Source organism: Aythya marila (assembly GCF_965140915.1).
Source record: "Aythya marila genome assembly, chromosome: 3".
Classification (NCBI taxonomy): domain Eukaryota; kingdom Metazoa; phylum Chordata; class Aves; order Anseriformes; family Anatidae; genus Aythya; species Aythya marila.
Genome location: NC_139044.1, coordinates 36,620,503 through 36,638,472, shown reverse-complemented (window position 1 = coordinate 36,638,472; position 17,970 = coordinate 36,620,503). Strand labels below are relative to the sequence as shown.

Sequence of the window (17,970 nt, the reverse complement as noted above, 5' to 3'; positions counted from 1 at the left end):
GAAGCAGTGGATTAAAAAAAAATAATAATTAAAATAATAAGGTCACCTCAGCATGCATTTTCTAGTTCTATCCCTTTCTTTTTGAAGCAAAGATGAAAGGATTAATGCATTATTTGCCTTTTAGCCCAGGTGGTCTGTTCTGCTAGCCTCTGCCCCATTTACCATTGTTGCCACTAACAGCTGTCTGGATTGCAGCTGCTCTAATGAAAGAAGCCCTGAAATGTGCTACAGTCGGGCACCTGGCAATGCTGTACCCATTTGTTCATATTGAAGGAACATGCAAGCTTTTAATTGTTCATGGCAAAGGGAGCTTTTTAATGACTTCAATTAACAGAGAGAGAAGAACTCCAGTTAGCTCTTGCTATACAAAAGAGTGTCCACAATGTCATTAAAACAAGATTTACAAGTGTCATAACTCTCAGCAGCATAGTCAACAATACAGCCAATCATTACAACTGAGCACCAAAGGAGAAGGGGAGGGGGGAAACCATCACACCACCTAGGGACGGGAAAGAAAGAAAGGAGTATGGGGGAGGGAGTGCAGAGGAAAAAAGAAAAGTCATTTTTCTTTTCAATCTAAATCGATTTTATTCTACAAAATGCTACTCAGTTAAAATTGTAAAAGCAAAACCATTTTAATATGTTCTTTCTTTCATAGCAGCAAGCTTTCTCTAACAAGCTTTTTGTTTTAGTGCAAATACTGTAGGCCTGTATTACAGTAAAATAACAAGAACAGAGAAGAGACAACACCAGAGAGAACACCTCAGAGCTGAGATTCTCCAGGACTGCAAGAACGATACCAAGATCACAACGAGCAAAGAAGGGTCCCAATTCAGCAGTCACCTTTAAGAACCTCCTTGGCAGAAACTATTTCACTGCAGACAAAAAAAGAAAAACCATGAGCTAAAACTTTTGAGGAAAAAAAGATAATGGTGCCCCCAAACCTTCAATTATCCTCATGGTCAGATACTAATCGCTGAGGCTTGATTCCACCTCTGACACTCGCTTTGCAGCAGCGAAATGCTGCTGATGCTTTCAGCTTCCACAGGAAAGTGGAATCAGAATCAGGCCCTTTCTATATCTGAGGATCTTAAAGTAGACTTTAGTGACACTAGTAACTTATCGCTCTAATAAAGATGCACTATCCCTTATTGATGTTACTTTGAACTACACAGTATATCAAGATATATACAACATTTTATCCTCTCACTGAGCAAAAACAATTGGATACCTATTTTCTACACATTTTAATATGGTTTTAATATCAAGTAACCACAAACAAGAAAGTGGAATAACCCTTTAATCATACAGGATAGGAGGGGAACAATTAAGTAAAACAGGATGGGATTTTATTATTATCTTGTATTCTGAGATTTGTCCTCAACTCCACCTACTGTTCACAGAGGAATGATAATGCATCTTTAGAAACATATCTCTTTTTACATTTTATACAGACAACAAAACCCAGAATCTTTTATTTAAAGAATAGGAAAAAAATATTATCCTAAAAAAAAGAAGAAGATGGGAGTACTTTTAATGCTTTCTTTATTATATCCAAGTCTCGAACAGAAAAAAAAAAAAAAGATGTAAACATGATAAATAAATAAGAAATAAAAGTAGATTGTTCCCCCCACCTCTTAAAATGTTTGACTTGGCCTTCCTAATGAAAATGAACTTGTAAGTGTCAAAATAATAAGGTTTCTTACATTTCAGAAGTCTGTTTTAGAATGAGAAAAAAAAATCAACAACAAAAAAGCAAAAAAGCAACAACCAAACACCAGGAATGTGAGTCGGGAGGATGTTAAATTAATGGCGGGCAGATCTGCTGGAGCAGGCACAAAATGGCTGCCTGCCAATAAATAATAAGATACCAGGGAGGGGGGGTGTCTTAGGTTTGTTTTTGTTTTTGTTATTCATTTAGGATGAAGGCCAGGTGGATCCTACATACAGTAAGCAGCAAAATTAAAGGTTCAGATGAACTAAATAGATCATTTAAATAATAATTATAAAAACACAACAGAGAGCTACTGTCCCCAGCAGGTTGGTCCCAAATCCCGTCACACCACAAGCAGTTTGAGACTTACCCAGTCTCCACACCTACAAGAAAGGAATAGATGAAAGCAATGCCACAACCAGGGAGGGGGAAGGAACAACGAGGGCAAAACTGGAATGGCAAATATCACCTAGAAGCTGAATGTTTCCTTCAGTGCGGCTGCTACTGCTCCTCCCAGTTGGGCATTGATTAACTTCAGGTGTCGTTAGATGCTTCACTGGGCCAGTCTCTAGAGGGTCAGCCTAACACCAGCTGAAATTCCCTGGGCCTTTTGCTATTGACTTCAACAACTTTTGGTTAGATGCTGGTTACAACAGCTCCCGCATCCCCAGAGCATGCAGAAGAACGTGGAGGCACATTTAGGAAATTCCTGTACGTTTAGGAAGCGTCAGGTAAGGTACTCAAGGAAAATACCATTTCAAGGGTGGGGAAGATTCCCAAAAGCACACCAGCAAACCTGAAGAGAAGTGTGCAGAGCCAGATCAAAACAGCAGGAGACTTCAAGCTGTACCTGTCTGCCAACAGCTAAAAAAAGTTAAGGCTGATCCACAAAATACAGAAGGCAGGAGACCAGCGGTCCTGACACAGACATCCTCAAAGAGGCTTGAGGGAGAAAACGGGGAGGCACAAGGTGTTCAGGGCTCTTTCAGACAGCACAGTGATTCCCTTTTCTCGGCAGTTTGAAATCACTCCCATCAGTCTCACGGGACAGGAAAGGGGATGCTCCTGTCCCATCTCTGAGAAGGTCCATGACAAGTCAACAGGGAGTGGGCAAGGGCCAGCAGCAGCTCCTTTTGGCAACAATTCAGTGAGCAGAAGCAAAGGTAGGAATCACAGCCTTCCTTGGGATGCACGCCTCTCTCAAAGGGGTGAGGAGAGGGTATGGGTGAGTGGCAAGGCCCTTTATTTGAAACCTTCCTGTCTAGGATGAGAACTTTCTATCTGGGGAGGGAAAAAAAAAAAAAAAAAAGCTGAAGAAACTTGTAGAGACCAATCTGGGGCTATCACAGAGGACTGGGCCAAATGTGAAAACAAACATCTCTGCCGGGATGGCGTTTGGAGGCTGGCAGATACGGGGCTTGCGTGCAGGGAAGGCCACACCTATGGATTTTTTCAGAAATGCAATTGGATTATGCCACCTGCCTACTTGTCAGAGCTAGATAAACCTTTTCCTTTCCAAGAAACTTGCAATCACACCTCTAAAAGTGCTTGTTTGCCCAGCAGACAGATACGCAGCTGACAAGATGGTCAACACACCTGAACTGCAAGCAAAAAGGGGACAAGCAGTATATTAAAAGATATTTGTTACGGAGGATCAACGGTATTTCAGAAGATGTTTTCATTGTCCCCCTAGGAGTTAGGCTTACCTAGGTCTGAGGAGGCAGCTGACTTCCTAAAGCCCCTAGCAGGAATGCTCCTGACCTGCCAGCAGTCCTGATCAGCTGGCCTCAAAAATGTCTGTGTCACTTTAGGATTCACCATTTGTCTGTGCTGCTTTCTGCCCACAATGGGTGGAAATGACATGTAGAGACATTTTATTGAAACACATTCCCAATGCAGACTGGCCCAAACAAGCACCTGGCAGAACGGAGACAATTAGAGAAACAGTGGCTTCACCTAAAGTGACATCATCTACATAAAACCCCGTGAGAACTGGATCCTCTGTGCTAACTACTGAAATTTTAATGTCTACTTTATTTAAAAAAAAAAAAAAAAAAAAAGCTTTGATTATCATTTAAGGACAAACAGACTCCTGTATCAATTTTACTTATTAAGCTCAATTTGAAACCTCTAGCACTGGTTTAAAGATGGAAATGTTTAAGCGAGAAAGGAAAAGCCTGAATTACTGAATAAGTTTTACAAAGGAAAAAGATCGCTCATATCTTTATATTTCTGGCAGCTCTGGCAAATACCTGGGTTTAAAATTAATAATAATTTGGGGGGGGAGGGGTGGAAGAAAAAGAAAACAAAGTCTACCTTTACAGCCAAAGTAGTGTCACTTTGAAATGACTCAAGGAATAGGCATTGGCCAGGGTTTGAGGGAATCCAGCCCTGCTGAGCAAAGGTCTTGCTCTGCAAGACTGAGCCCTATTAATTCCCAGCGGAGTTGGCAGGGACTGCAGCAGTTTAGCATCTCACAGCACTGGCCCTGTCATTGCATATTGCATTTCTCCAGGTCCAGCCTGACCAAGAAATACCCAAGTTTCAGCCAATTAAAAAAACGGAAAAGAAATAAAGAAAAAAAGAAAAGCTCACATCAGAATAAATAGCTGCCACCACAGCTTCAACAGCCTCGACTAAAGAGCTATCCCGTAAGCAGCTTAGCTGGCAAGCTGAGCAGTCCTCGTGTGCACAAGGTCATGGTTCATCAGTGCCTTGACATCGCCAGGGCCTGAGCTTGGCTCCAGGCAGGAACAGGTCACGCACGGGACCGCTCTCAGTAGCAAACATCAGCGCTAAGCCCAGAGGTGGCTGGAGAAGACAGGGACCCAAAGCTGAAGGAAGAGCCCCCTGGTTGGCTTCGGACCTTCAGGCCAGTCAACCCCAACAAAACCAGATCAATTACATGGCAAAACAGAAAAGAGGCCAATGACCGAGGTGCAAATAATGGTAATTGATTTCCTTCCAGTGTCAATTTGCCAGTCGCACCAGATGTTATCAGAAGCTCTGGTTTTGCTTGAGCAGGCCATCGGATCAGCTATGCCACCGCTGCCTGGTCAGGAGCTCCTTGAGGCCCGTGCTGGAGGCTGGACCCCTGCCTTCGCCCCAGCTTCAGAGACTGAGGAGCTCTGAGCAAACACCACCCGCCCGTACCAGCTGTGTGGATCTGCGCCGCCTTGTTTCCCAACGAGGAAAAACTCAGTGAGGGCACAACCAGGTGGTTTCACCTCCTTATCCGCTGCCAGTCTCCTGGATTTCAGCACATGGTGCCACTTTTTTGGTAGCATGGTCTGCGAATATGGCCAAGGGGAGGCGAGGATTTTACTGACAGAAAGAGATCAGCATCTGAGTCAGGAGCCCTGACGGGGAGAAAGATGCAATGCTCTCGAGAGAGCAGGCAGCCCAGGAAAAGTAAACAATGAGTCCAGCAGCAGATTTGGTATCTACCAAGTTGGGGTTAAAACCCTGCCAAAGACACTGGTAAGTGCCAACCCAGCAGCTTTTCTGGTGCTACTTTGGCCCTGAGATGCTAACTTGGTTTTTGAGGAGCCCAGGGGACAGATATATCTACTTTTTAAGAAAAAAAGGCTTCCACACGAGCCTCCTGCTCTCTCTGTTCACTGTGTCTGTGCCACAGGGCACAGTTATGAGCTCTGCCCTTGCCGCTGAGCCCTTGGGCTCCTCTTGGTCCCCCCACCAGCTCCTGGCCATCCCCCTCCCGCCCGGGCAAAGTTTCCCACAGCCTGTCCCAAGAGGAAAGATCCTAACAAGCCTTTAGACTTCAAAGCAACTGGATGAAATGTCATGGGATCGACAACATTGGAAATGATAAGCAGAGAGAGAGAGAGAGAGGGGGAAAGAAGAACTTGTAAGGTCAACTAACCAGAATGATCTAAGCACAGAGCATAACCGATCAGATCAATTCACAAAGGAAAGGGACGACTAGCAACTGTCTGCAGCTCGCCTTCCGTCCTGGCCAGGAGTGTTCCCCAAGTCCATTACGGTTGAGAAGAGGTTTCCATAGGCAGTCCCTACAGAGGGGACGTCGCCCTCTCCAAACAGTCCCGGTGCGTCAGTCCCACCCTTGCCGTTTCCTGCCTCCAGGGAGCTGACGTTGGTCCTCACTCTCCTTCCTGGAGCTGCAGCATTTCCCCATCCTTGTTCTTGCTGCCCTTGTGCTTGAACGATCCTGTGCCTGTCTCTAATCCCATGGAGAGGGGCTCCCCCCATGGAGCTGGGCGGGGGGTGTAACACACTGGCAATGGGGGGCCACGGGGGGATTACAATGCCAGCAAGGTGGGAGAGTTCAAGGAATCCGAGGACTGGTCACCGCTGCTGCTGCTCCTCCGGTGAGCTTTGGAGCAGGACTCGGACGGGGAGAGAGGAGACTCCTGATCCAAGACGTTGGGGTAGGTGAACACCAAGTTGGAGGAGCCAGGAGTGATGGCTGGTGTCGAGGTCACCACGATGGGAGTGTTGAGTGCCTCCTCCCCATAAAAACCTCCAGCAATGCTGATGGGCTTAATGACAGACCTCTGGGCTTTGTCAAGGACCAAAGAGGAAGATGGGATCTCTTCCTCCACGGGCTCCTGCTTCACCACCACCGCTCCGCTCGCTCCAGTCCGAACGCTCTGGAGGCTGCTGGAGGGTGGGCTCCGGCGCTCCTCAGGGCTGATTTTGCACACAGGGCTGTGAGCCACCAGCATGAACTCCAGTTTCTCCTTCTCCTTCTGGAGCTCAGCGATCTCTTTTTGCAGCACTGACTTCTCCTCCTCCAGCACCTCAGTTTCCTGCAGACAAAAGGGGAAATAAGTCAGTATCAGAGGCTCTGGCACCGTTCCTCACCTAGAACAGGGCCACCAAGCCCAGTTCCCAGCTGGCATGGGCAGATACGCCCCAGCCTTGTCATGAACCAAGCAAGCACCAGGTCATTGCTAGCTGAGTATTTTGAATTTCCTCTGTCTACCAGGAGGCTATTCCCAAGCTTCACCAATCTAAGGGTTACAAATGGTCTTCTCAAGAGCCCGCCCTAGTTTTCTCACAGCCAGCCTCTACAACTCTGTCTTGTTCTGTGGCTTAAACACTGCTTTGCCCTTGCTGTCTGCCTGCCAGACACTTTAGCAGAGAGGACTCAGATCCCTTCTCATCATATTTTGTTAGAGTTAGGTCATGTTCTTCTCATTTCCTAGACAGAGGTAGTATACAGTAATCTCTAAACTGTTTCCATTTTTCTTTCTGTAGCTCGTATTCCAGATGAGGTCTTGCCTGCGACTCGTACAAAGGACTAAAACTTTCATTTCTGCTGCATCATCATCCCTCGATGCATCCTAGGATTATTCTATTTACCTTTCCCACGGTCACATCCCACTGGTGGCTCATCGTCAATCTGTGAGCAATTAGTATCTTCCTGTGTGAGGAGCTCACAGAAATACTCACCCTCGGTCCTTCAGGATATGACCTCCCAGTTCGTACTCCTCTCACTTGCATTAGTTTAGTCATGAGAATCCTTAAATTCTTACTATACGCTGTCCTGCCTCCTCTACACAGAGAGGACCTCCCAGATTTGAGTCAGCAGCACAGCTGAGTGCTGTGCTTTCACTCCTGTGATTCTTAATACCATCATCAAACACAACCAACCCTGGGCTGCTTCTCAGAGGAGTACTGGAGTCTTCCCTACCGACTCTTTCAACACAACCCATCCTTGCCTCCTCTTCAGTCAGTCCATTACCCGTGCCACAGTTCTCGCAGTCATCCCCACCTCCTCTAGCATAATAAGTTATTCCCCTACGGCACCAAGCCATACATCTCTGCAGAGCTTCCTTTGGGCAGAAGATCAATTACCCCCTCCAGAGAGAGGTTAGCCTAAATGACACGGCTTTGAGAGGTGCACATAACACTGCCTCCTTTCACTCTGCTTTCAGATGATCCTGAAGTCTTGTGTGCTTTTGTCCTCAAGGCTTTCATCTGAGGCATGCAGCGTCTATATTTTCACATACAGAGGGAGACCAGAGGTAGGAAGATGCGTGCTAAATGGCAGGCTACACAGCAAGAGAGTTCCTGAGATGCTCTGGGCAGCCAGCAGTAGGAATTTAGGCTGCTGAGCCCTCACCACCACTGCTGTATAGGAGCAACATCACTAGGCAGCCTTGGAAGGGGAAGGCAGCGTGAGTTTTGCAGCATCTTCCCCAAACAGGCTAGAAGAGGGAGAGCAAAGCCCTGCGAGCTGGTCCGAAGGGCGAGCGACAAGGAGGGAGAAATGCATGCAGAGCACGTACCGCCTGGAGTTTCTCTGTTAGCTCTCGACGCCTGTTACGACACTTAGCAGCTGCCAGCTTGTTCCTCTCTCTCCGGATCCTTCGCTTCTCTTCTTCCTCGGGCGACAGCTGTGGGCAAGTGCCAAGAAAACCCACAATCAGATCTGAGCAAGGCATTCCTTGAAGTTTGTGAGGATTTAACCGCACCACACAGAAAAAAGGCCTGATCCAGCAGGATGCTCAGCACTCCCCCTCTGCACTGGTGTCAGCAGAAGATGAAAGCGCACGGTATCTCTGCGAGCACCGGGTCTCAGCAGAAGGGTGAGGAGATGGCAGAGCGGGGAGCAGGGGGAAGATTGTGTAAGAGGACAGTGAATCTGCACCAAGGCCAAACAGATAAAAGATGCTCTGATTGTTTCACAACTTGGGTGGTACATTAAGCAAAACCAGAGCGCGATGTTGTAAGTGCCTCGTTCTTGAAAGAAAATATCTGCTGCTTCCCACACAAAAATAGTTGTTAGCTTGAAGGTCGGGGATGGGGTGGGGGAAGAGGGAGAGAGAGAGATCAGCAGAACTCTCAAGAAGTCAGTGAAGCAACAATTATTTGTACCACCCCAAAATCTGACCTCAGATTTTGGAGCACTCAGTGAGATAACAGGCTGCGCTTCTCACATCAGCAGGCAAGGCTCCAGCGATACCAAGGGCTTCCTGAGGCCAGCTGACATCCTCTCTGATGTAAATCGGGAGCAATTCCACAGAAACCCATAGAGTTACATTCTTGCGACACCAGAGGAAGTGAGCAGGAGCCCACAAGACCTAGTGAGGTCAGGCCTAGCTTCTGGGCCTGGAGACAAGGTCTGATAAATCCCAGCAGCAGCAAGCAGCGTGCCCCACGCCACGGCCTCCTCTGACCGGGGCCGGCCCCTTCAGCCTCCTCAGGCAGGCCAGCAGAGCATTTGTCAATAGAGAAGGGGAAGAAAACACCTCTTTTCATAAAAGCTTTCTGTTTTAGTATCTTCGGGGATGTCAAAATTGCAAGAAGATATTCAACCCTTTCTACCGTCTTTTCTTTTCAGTGTTAGTTTTACTCTAACTCTGGTTTGTTTTGGTTTGCTTCATTTCCCTCATTTCAATCTTTGCAGTTTCAGGGAGTTTACTTCAGCCCCTGGGCATTCCCCTCACTCTGTTCTGCTTTTTTTTCCTGGGCCCCTGTGCACGGTGGCAATGATTTCACCGGCAGGTACCCCTGCACGGCTCTGTGCACCCGATTCCCTGTAGGTGTGTGGGGTTAGAGCGTATTTGTGCACCAGTATGTGCAGGGAAAAATATTAGGCATACACACACAGACTCTGGGCTGACTTGAAGCCTCTTCTGCAGACAGTTTTCAGGAGTGTTTTCGTGGTTTAGAAGCACAGGTCTCACTGAAATACAGTGGGACCAAAATTAGCCCTCACGGGGCCTTCAGTCATTTCCAAGTTACCTATCTCAGAGGCTCTGCTGTTTAAAGATGGGGCTGAAGACGCTAATTTGGTCATGCAGAACAGCATGAATGTGTCTAAAAGGGAATATTGTGGAAGTGGTGCTGGATTTGTTTGCAAGCAGCTCGCTGTGGCACTGCCGGTGCCCCTGCTGCACGCGCTGGCTGTAGCTTGTCCCAGCCCCACGCGTGCAGCCGCTGGCAGGAGCGTTCGTCAAGATGGGCCCTTTTCCTACAAGGCCTTCCAAAAAGGCACTCGGGCTCGGCACTCACGAGCACCAGCAGTGGAAACCTGAGCCAAGGCGTCACGGTGAAGCGCCCAGGTCCTGCCGTAGCACGTGTCTGATCAAAAGGACTTGGATGTGAATGACCCGCAATGAGCGGCTTGCAAACAAGCCACAGGCCAGGAATTGCTTGGCAGGCATCCTCCCGCAAATAACTCCCAACAACAAATAAACCCGAGAATATGGTGATCTCTTCACAGCCAATTTGTGAGCACAGAAGCAGCATTTGTCAAACAAATTAGCCGTTGCTAATTATTCCCCCAGTTCTCATGAGAGCTTCCCCGGCCTTGGACACCGGCCCTGGAAGGCCGGCACCTCACCCAGCCCTCGTGGGGCTCAGGCTTGTCCTGCCTGGCACAAGCAGGACTTCAGGGGACCTCTAGGTGCCCTACATACAACAGAATCGGGCTGTGGATCAAAACAGACCTAAAAACCTAAAAGTAGGGCCAACGTCTCATTAGGAACAGGCCTCACGCAGCAGCTTGTTCGTGCACAGAGCGTGCGTGGCACGTCCTGTTACATTCCTCTGTGGTGACCCACATAACTGCTGCTTGGGGATGATTTGGGGAGATCTAAATCACTCAGAGTTTCTTTGAAAGGGCACGGGCAGCAGTGGGAGCAGCCACCCCACCCAGCTCTGAGAACACTACCAGGATGGCAGCGCCTGTGGGCTGCCCGCATCACTGCTGTAAAGAGGTCAGGAGATCGCATGCTTGTGGTGGGAGGCTGGATGTAGATCCTGGACATCCTGGAGGCTTTCTGTGAGACTGGAAGGGCTCTGGGGGAGCTGTTTGATGCTGGTTGGCACTGGTGGTTGGCGCTGGGGGAGCTGCACGATGCTGGTTGGCACCCAAAGCGGGACTGGAGCAGCACAGGTGGCCAGAGCTCTGACACAAAACACCGTCTGATGTAATTCGGGCATTGGTTTTGTAAGTGACCTAAGTAAAGCTCAGGGGTTTCCTTCTGCCTGGAGCGGCAGAGACACTCAAACTGAAACCCAAGGCTCGACTTGAGAGTTTCACCTGCTTTTGAAACCGAGCCGCAACGCGGCCCCGCGGTGTGAAGCCTTTGATGGAGATTGGTGAAGTCGTGCCGCACGCTGAGGAAGCAGTGAGAAAGCCACCCTCCAGCTCACGCCGTGCATCACCCTGAGAAACCCTCACGCACGTACAGAGCAGGGGACAGACCTTGGCTCTCCCCATGGGGCCGGGAGATGCTGTGAGAAGGCAGCAGGGGACTCCCCTGGCGCAGAGGGGAATCTTCACGCCTGCTGCTGACGTGCCCTGTGTCATCCTCCCCGTTGTGCTTACCTGCTCGTCCCTTCGTCTCCGTCCCACGGTGGTGCCGATGGTTTTAATCACGCCTGGCCGCTGCAGGGCCGTGTGCCCGGCCACCGAGGACAGCGGGGGCAGCGGGTGGCTGTAGGGGTGCGAGCGGGAGTAGGGGCTGGACATGGAGGTGATGACGGTGGGCTGCACCATCCACTGCAGGTCTTGGCTGGTCGTGATGGCGTTGATCGTGGGGATGAAAGCACTGCCTGAGCCTGGCATATCTACCCGAAATTTCTAGGAGGAAAGGCAGGGGAGAGAGAAAAGAAGAAACCGTCAGAGAAAGCAGAACATGGCACGTACTCAGAAACCAGACAGGCCCTCAGGAGCAGCACCGGTGAGGGTCAGAGCACTGCCTGAAGCAAAGGCACCGCTGCTGGTGCCTGTGCAGCACCCCGAGCTGCCCCCACCACAGCCCTCAGGCCGTTGACCTCCCCCAGCCCCATCCTTGTCTCCCCCAGCATCCCCAAAGCTGCCTCCCGTGCGGGCCCACCGCTCCTTCCGGCGTGGGGCGAAAGGGGAATTAAGGAGTTTCTAGAAAAACACTTCTCTGCCAGTCCAAAGAAAAGGAAGAGAAACTTGGGCTCCAAAATGCTGTTACCCAGCGGAGAGCAAAGCCTTCCACCCAAGGATTCCCCCAAAATTCGGGCTTGGTATGGGCAGTGGGGCCGCTTGCTTCTCGCTTGGTGGCTCCGTGCTCACCGCGAGGAAGCCAGCCCGGGGATGGTTACGTGCAGGGATATGTATTTTAATAGCAGCCTATAAAATAGGTCTCGGGATGGAGATCGGACAAGTTCCCTGCAGCTCTCTGCACTGTCTAGACAAAACAAGGCAGCAGTAAAACCAAGGCAGTAGGTAATGATCGCCTCCCAAATATGCGTACACCTTGTTTCAGACAGAGGTAAATCCATCTGGATAATGTGCTGGCACTGCACTGCCAGGAAAACAATTGCTTGTCCCCGGAGGGGGAAGCAGGGGAGCAGGAATGCTTTTGTCTGCGAAGAACTCCCTTCAGGAGACTTCCAATGGTTAGAGTAGGCTTTACAGCCAGCCATGCCTCGCTCGCCCTGCGAGGGATGGGACTCGTAGGGCCCGCAGCGTGTGAGCCCTGCCGCGATCCCGTGAGGAACGCGCGCTCTGGGGTCAGCACAGCGGCTTCCCGGGGACGCGAGGGGCCTTGCATCAGCCTGACCTCAGCCCAGGTAAGCGTCCCCGATAAGGGACAGCTCTCCCAACACAGATTTCCTTTTCAGGGTGTGCCTGGCCAAGCACCTTGCCCAAGCGCTTTGTTAAAGCGAGGCTACGGCAAACAGAGCTCCACGCGCTGATAGCCACAGCGCCGGGGCCAGCCTCAGCCACAAGTCCAGCTGCCAAGGCCCAGAGAAGAGCAGATCCAGTCTGCACGCAGACAGATGCCAGTTCACAGCTTTGGACAGCCCTAAACCTAGACAGGAAGGACAAGAGAAGGCAGGGATGCACCCAGCGAGGTGGGAGGGGGGAAGGATGCAGGCAGGGTGGCAGCGGCACCAAGACCGTGGCAGAAACCCCACCAGAACCTGAGGTTCACCTGGAGCTGGACTCTGGCACGGCCTCAGCTCACCCCATGCCTCTGTAAATGCCATCCTTGGGCCTCTCCCAGCTGGCTCTGGAGGCCTGGGGCCGCCAGCTGTAAACACCGCAGAGGAATTTCCTGGTGAAAACCCCCTTCTTTGCGCTGCCCAGCGTTGGCCGTGCCCCCATGGCACAGGAGAGGGAGCCCCGGTGCCTCCACAGCCACGACACCCTTGCAGAGGGACCTGAGCCTCGCAGGAGGAAGGAAACACGCAGCTAGTTAAACCACAGGTGCTCAAGTCGAGAGATGCAAGTTCTGCTTCCAGCTCCACGAGTCACTTTTTTTTTTCTTCTTCTTTTTTTTTCAAACCTACCTGCGCCATCAGCCCTCCTGCACCCAAAAAGCAGAGAAGGGCGAGCCCTGCCTTCTTGGCAGCGACACCCGAGAGCTGTGGCTGGCTGCACAACGCACCCAGGTGCTTTGCTGGGCACAGACACGGCTCCAGAGGAGCCCTCCATGGCGGCACCACCTCACCGGAGCCTCCAGCACCCTGCTGCAAATTCCCAGCAGGGGCCAGGCGAGTCAGCCCCATCACCGAGGCAGGCACACGAGACAAATGTCTGACACAAACACCAGGCTCCACGCTCTTAATAAAGCGGCTACTCCACAGGCAATCACTCCTGCGTTTGACCTGGGACTCTCCTACCCCTAGCACAAGTCTCCAGCCACATCCCTCTGCAGCTCCGCGGGCTTGCTTTCAGGCCCGGGGCTGAGAGCAGGGCAGGATGCAGCCCCTGCCTGTGCCATGCCCCATCGCTGCCACCAGCTTCCTTCCTAATCCCTCAAAATATCCCACGGAGTTCCCCCAAACACTCCAAGGGCCGTATTTTTCCCTGATAACTATAGGGCACGCTGCTGTGACGGGTTAAGTCTTCAGATGCAGGCACTTTGGGCTACAGCTGGATTTTCCCCGCACCGCTCCCTGACCGGCCAGGCTTTCCCCACACAGCTGCCCTGCAAGGACACCACGCCGCCACCCCAAAAGGCTGCTGCCCTCAGCTTTTCCTGCTCTGGCACAGGAGAGGCTGCCAGAGGCACGGCTCCGCTCTCCGTGTCAACAGCGCCACGGGACAGACGCAGCACACAGACGGAAGAAGGAATCCTTAAAAAAAAGCAGCAGCTGGACGAAGACCGAGGAGGAGTCCTGTTGATAAGGGGGCAAGAGCCTGAGCTCAGCCCCAGCTCTGCATCAGGACGTGGGGCTGGAGAGGAGCCGACCCCGAGGAGGCTCCAGCGAGGCAGGGCAGGGCCAGGCGGCAGGGGCACGTCCCAGCTCAGAAGCAGCCAAGGGAAAAAAAAAAAAAAAAAAAAAAAAAAAACACCCCAAAAATACCAGAAAAGTCCACCCAGAGGGACTTCAACAAACACTCGATGATCAAATCCGGAGCGTATGGGACATATCCCATAACAAATAAAAGGCCCCCCAACAGCCCGCCCGTGTTGACCGTCTCCTGGAAGGAGAACCGGACACCACACGGGGGTATTTCAGGGGAAAGTCGGCCCGTCTGGAAAAGCACACCAATTATTCCTATTCAAGTCTATGTTTAGCACACGGCAAGTCGGCGATTAGGGATACAGCATGACACGCAACTTGAAAGCAAAATGTTCCAGCGCTGCGTTTTATGGGAAAAATAATTAAAAAGCATCAAAGTTTTGGCTCCGAGTCACAGTTTCCACTCAGACATGTCACTGATGCATCTCTCCTTGCTTTGGGGAAAAAAAAAAAAAAAAGAAAAAAAGAGAGAGACAAGAAAAAAATTTCTACAATGCATATTTTCTGTGGCGATAAAGTCCTGCAGATCCCCCTAGCCCAGGATCAGCAGAGCAGCCCGGTTCCTAGGGTAAAGGCAACGCTCGCATTTGATCCTAATCTACAACATCTGCAGGGATCAGGGGAAAGACGGGGGCCTTGAGAAACTGCCCAGGCTCTTAGGGAAAGCAGCGCTGAGCCGGTGTCCCGCGCCGAGCCCCGGAGTGGGCAGCAACCCTGGAAACTGGGCTCTGGTGCCCACACTCCAGCTGCCTGGAGAGGACGCGCAGCACCAGAAAATAAGAGGGAAAAGCAAAAAGAAGTAAAATAAAATTAAAATAAAATCAACTAACAGCCGTCAGTGCCTTTGGCCGGCTCGGGGCTGGGTGCCTCCAGCCTCTCCAAGCCTCCTGGAGCAAGTGCCGGACCCCGGTGCCGGGGCTGAGCGGGCAGAGGGGAAAGCGAGCCCCGACTTTCCAGCTTTTTTCGGCTTTTTCCTCCCCGCTCGCCCACCTCGTCCCGGAGCCGGCGGGGAAGAGCTGGGGGCAGCCCCTGGAAGCCGCCATCCTCGGCGCAGCCCGCAGAGGGCACCCACGAGATGCGCTGGGAGGCGGCTGGGAACGGCGGCGAGTCATTTCTGGTAAAACTTCTTTAATGCGAGGAATGTCACGGGCTGGTACGGTTGGCAAACTTTAGTGCCGGAGTTTTTTTTTTTTTATTATTATTTTTTATTTATTTTTTATTTTTATTTTTTAACCGATCCTATGACTTGTGGATACGGATGCGGAGCCGCGCCGGGGCTGCTCGCACAGCAACAGCACCGGGAGAAATGGGGTATGGGGGGGGGGGGAGAGCAACTCTTCCCCCCCCCCCAAAAAAAAAAAAGAGCCCCGGAGTGGGGATAGGCCGGCTGATGTAAACAAGTTATGAAATGGGCCGCGTTTGTATAACCGGCCCCGTTGTGTAACGCCTGTGAGGCACAGCCAGCCGCTTTTGGGGCGTTTTCGGCGAAAACACCCCAAAAAGCGGCTGGGTAAAGGAGAGGGAGGGGAGGCAGAGAGAGTGGAGCCGCGCCTCGCAGCCCTGCTCCGCCTGGGGCACAGCGCAGCCCCCCGGCCGGGATTTGGGGCGGCGAGGGCGAAAATCGGGGTCCCCCCCGCCCCAGCCCCTAACCCTAACCCTAACCCCAGCCCCGGCCCTACCTGTTGGGCTGCGCCGCCGGAGTAGGTCTCGGGGTGTCCCGGGGAGCCGCTGCTGCCTCTGGAGGAGGTGTCGAAGTTGCCGGGGTAGTCCTGGTACATGGTCCGAGGTCGGGCCGGGGGGAGCCGCGTCCCCGCCTTCCCGCACCGCCAGCCGCCGCTCCCTCCGCCGTCTCCCCGCCCCCTGGCCGCGGGTTTGGCGTGGCTGGGTGCGAGTGTGCGAGTGAGTGCGTGTGCCCCTGATGGGGAACGGGGCTGGAAAGGGCTTCTTTTGGGGCGGGAGGCGGAAAAAAAAAAAAAAAAAAAAAAAAAAAAGGGAAAGGGAAAAAACAAAAAAAAAAGTGGGAAAAGGGAATAAAGGGGAAAGGAAGGGGGGAAAGGGGAAAAAAAAGGGGAAAAAGGAAAGGAAAAGAAAAAGAAAAGAAAAAGAAGGAAAATTAAAAGAAAAAGGAAAAAAGAAATAAAAGGAAAAAATAAAAAATTAAAAGAAAAAAATAAAAGGAAAAAAAAAAGAAAAAATTTAAAAAGAGATTAAAGGGAAGAAAATAAAAGGGCAAAAAAAAAAGAAAAGAGAGGTGAAAAGGCGAGAAAAAATAGGAAAACGAGAGAAGTTCAAAAACGACAAGAAGAAGGGGGAACCGACGAGGGGCGAAGGGAGAAAAAAGGCAAAACCCCCAAAATCAAGCGCTCTGCGGAGCGGCTCCCCGGAGCGGCGCGGGGAGGAGGCGGCAGGGGAGCGCCGTGCCGCTGCTGCCGGAGCGCTGCCGAGCCGAGCCGAGCCGAGCCGAGCCCCCTATGTCCCGCTCCCTGCGCGCCGCCCGGCCACTGCCGCCCCTCCGGCGGCGCGGCGCGGCCCCGGGCGGAGCGGGCGGAGCGGGCGGAGCGAGCTGCCCGCCCCCGGCCGCCCCTTTATAACCGCGGCCGCTCCGCTCTGCCCCGCTCCGCTCCGCTCCAGCGGCGCGGCCCCGCTCCGTCCCCTATTATCCGGCCGCGCCGCGCCGCCGCCGCCGCACCATGTGCACCGCGCACGTCAAACCCGCGGCGCTGCCGCCCCGCCCCGCCCCGCCCGCGCGGAGCCTCCCACCGCGCCCCGCTGAGGGGGGGGGGGAGGAATAAACGCTGAGGTGCCGCGGGGTGGCGGCGGCTCGGGGAAGGGTTTCGCGCTGCTCTCCCCCCCCCCCCGCTGGAGGTGCGGCTTGGTACGCGCCGCTGTCGCACGTTGCCAAAAATGGGCATTTGCGTCGCGCTACGCCAGCGCGGGGTTCCGTGCCGCGGGTGACGCGCGCCGAGAGGGATTCCCTGGCTCCGCGCGGCCGGGATTTAAAGGGGCCGCGCCCGCGCGGGGAGAAAGAGGGGGGGGAAGGTGGAAGGGGGTGGTCCCGGGGGGGGGTGTCCCGGCACCCCAAAACCACACCGCTGCCCCAACGTCCTGCCCCACGCGGAGCCTGATCCCCGAACGGCCTGGCGAGGAGTGACCGCCTGGCGCTGCCCGGTGTGGGAGCGGCTGGGGGATTTTGGGGTATTTGGGGGGTATTGGGGACATTTAGGGACGCTTGGAGGACGTTTAGGGGCGTTTGGGACATTTGGAGGCACTTGGGGCGTTTGGGACATTTTGGGGCACTTGAGACATTTGGGGACACCTGGGGGCATTTGGGGCTATTTGAGGGCGTTTGGGACATCTGGGGACATCTGGGGCTATATGGGGACACCTGGGGGCATTTGGGTCCATTTAGGGGCATTTGGAAGCATTTGAGGCCATTTGGGGCCATCTGGGACATCTGGGGGCATTTGGGATATTTGGGGATATCTGGGGGCATGTGGGGCTGTTTAGAGGCATTTGGGGACTTTGAGGACATCTGGCGCCATTTGGGGGCATTTGGGACACTTGGGGCCATTTAGGGAAATTTGGGGGCATTTGGTGCCATTTGGAGACATTTGGGGGACTTTGGGGCCATTTGGGATATTTAGGGGCATTCAGGACATTTGGGGGCATTTGGGACATTCGGAGGCACTTGGGGCATTTGGGCCATTTAGGGGGAGGGGGACTTTGGGACCATTTGGGGCCATTTGAGACTTTGGGGCCATTTTGGACTTTGGGGCCATTTGGGGGTATTTGGGACCCCCCGTAACACCTTCCCCGGGCTCGGGGCGCCCCGACACGCGCGTGTCCAACCCGCGCAGCCCCAGCCGCGTTGCACAACGCGCGCCCTGCTCCCGGAGCAAGAGGCAACACGCTCGCCGGCCCCGTCCGTTCTTGCCCGAGCCGTAGACGAACGGAGCCCAGCCCAGGTGCCAGGGCAGGCCGGGATGGTTGCGAGGCAAACGAGGCTCTGGCTGCTTGGATTCCGGCAG

The 17,970-nt window shown here is 52.6% G+C and overlaps 1 protein-coding gene across 1 annotated transcript; it reads right to left on the bottom strand.

The window, feature by feature from the left end:
- Window positions 1–1,528: 1,528 nt before the first annotated feature.
- FOSL2 (FOS like 2, AP-1 transcription factor subunit) lies at window positions 1,529–16,561 on the bottom strand. Its single transcript, XM_082757091.1, has 4 exons — window positions 15,622–16,561; window positions 11,040–11,294; window positions 7,990–8,097; window positions 1,529–6,504 (listed from the first exon to the last, which is right to left on the bottom strand). The coding sequence occupies exons 1-4, from the start codon at window positions 15,718–15,720 to the stop codon at window positions 5,995–5,997; spliced, it is 972 nt and encodes a 323-aa protein (XP_082613217.1). The 5' UTR covers window positions 15,721–16,561; the 3' UTR covers window positions 1,529–5,994.
- Window positions 16,562–17,970: the final 1,409 nt, after the last annotated feature.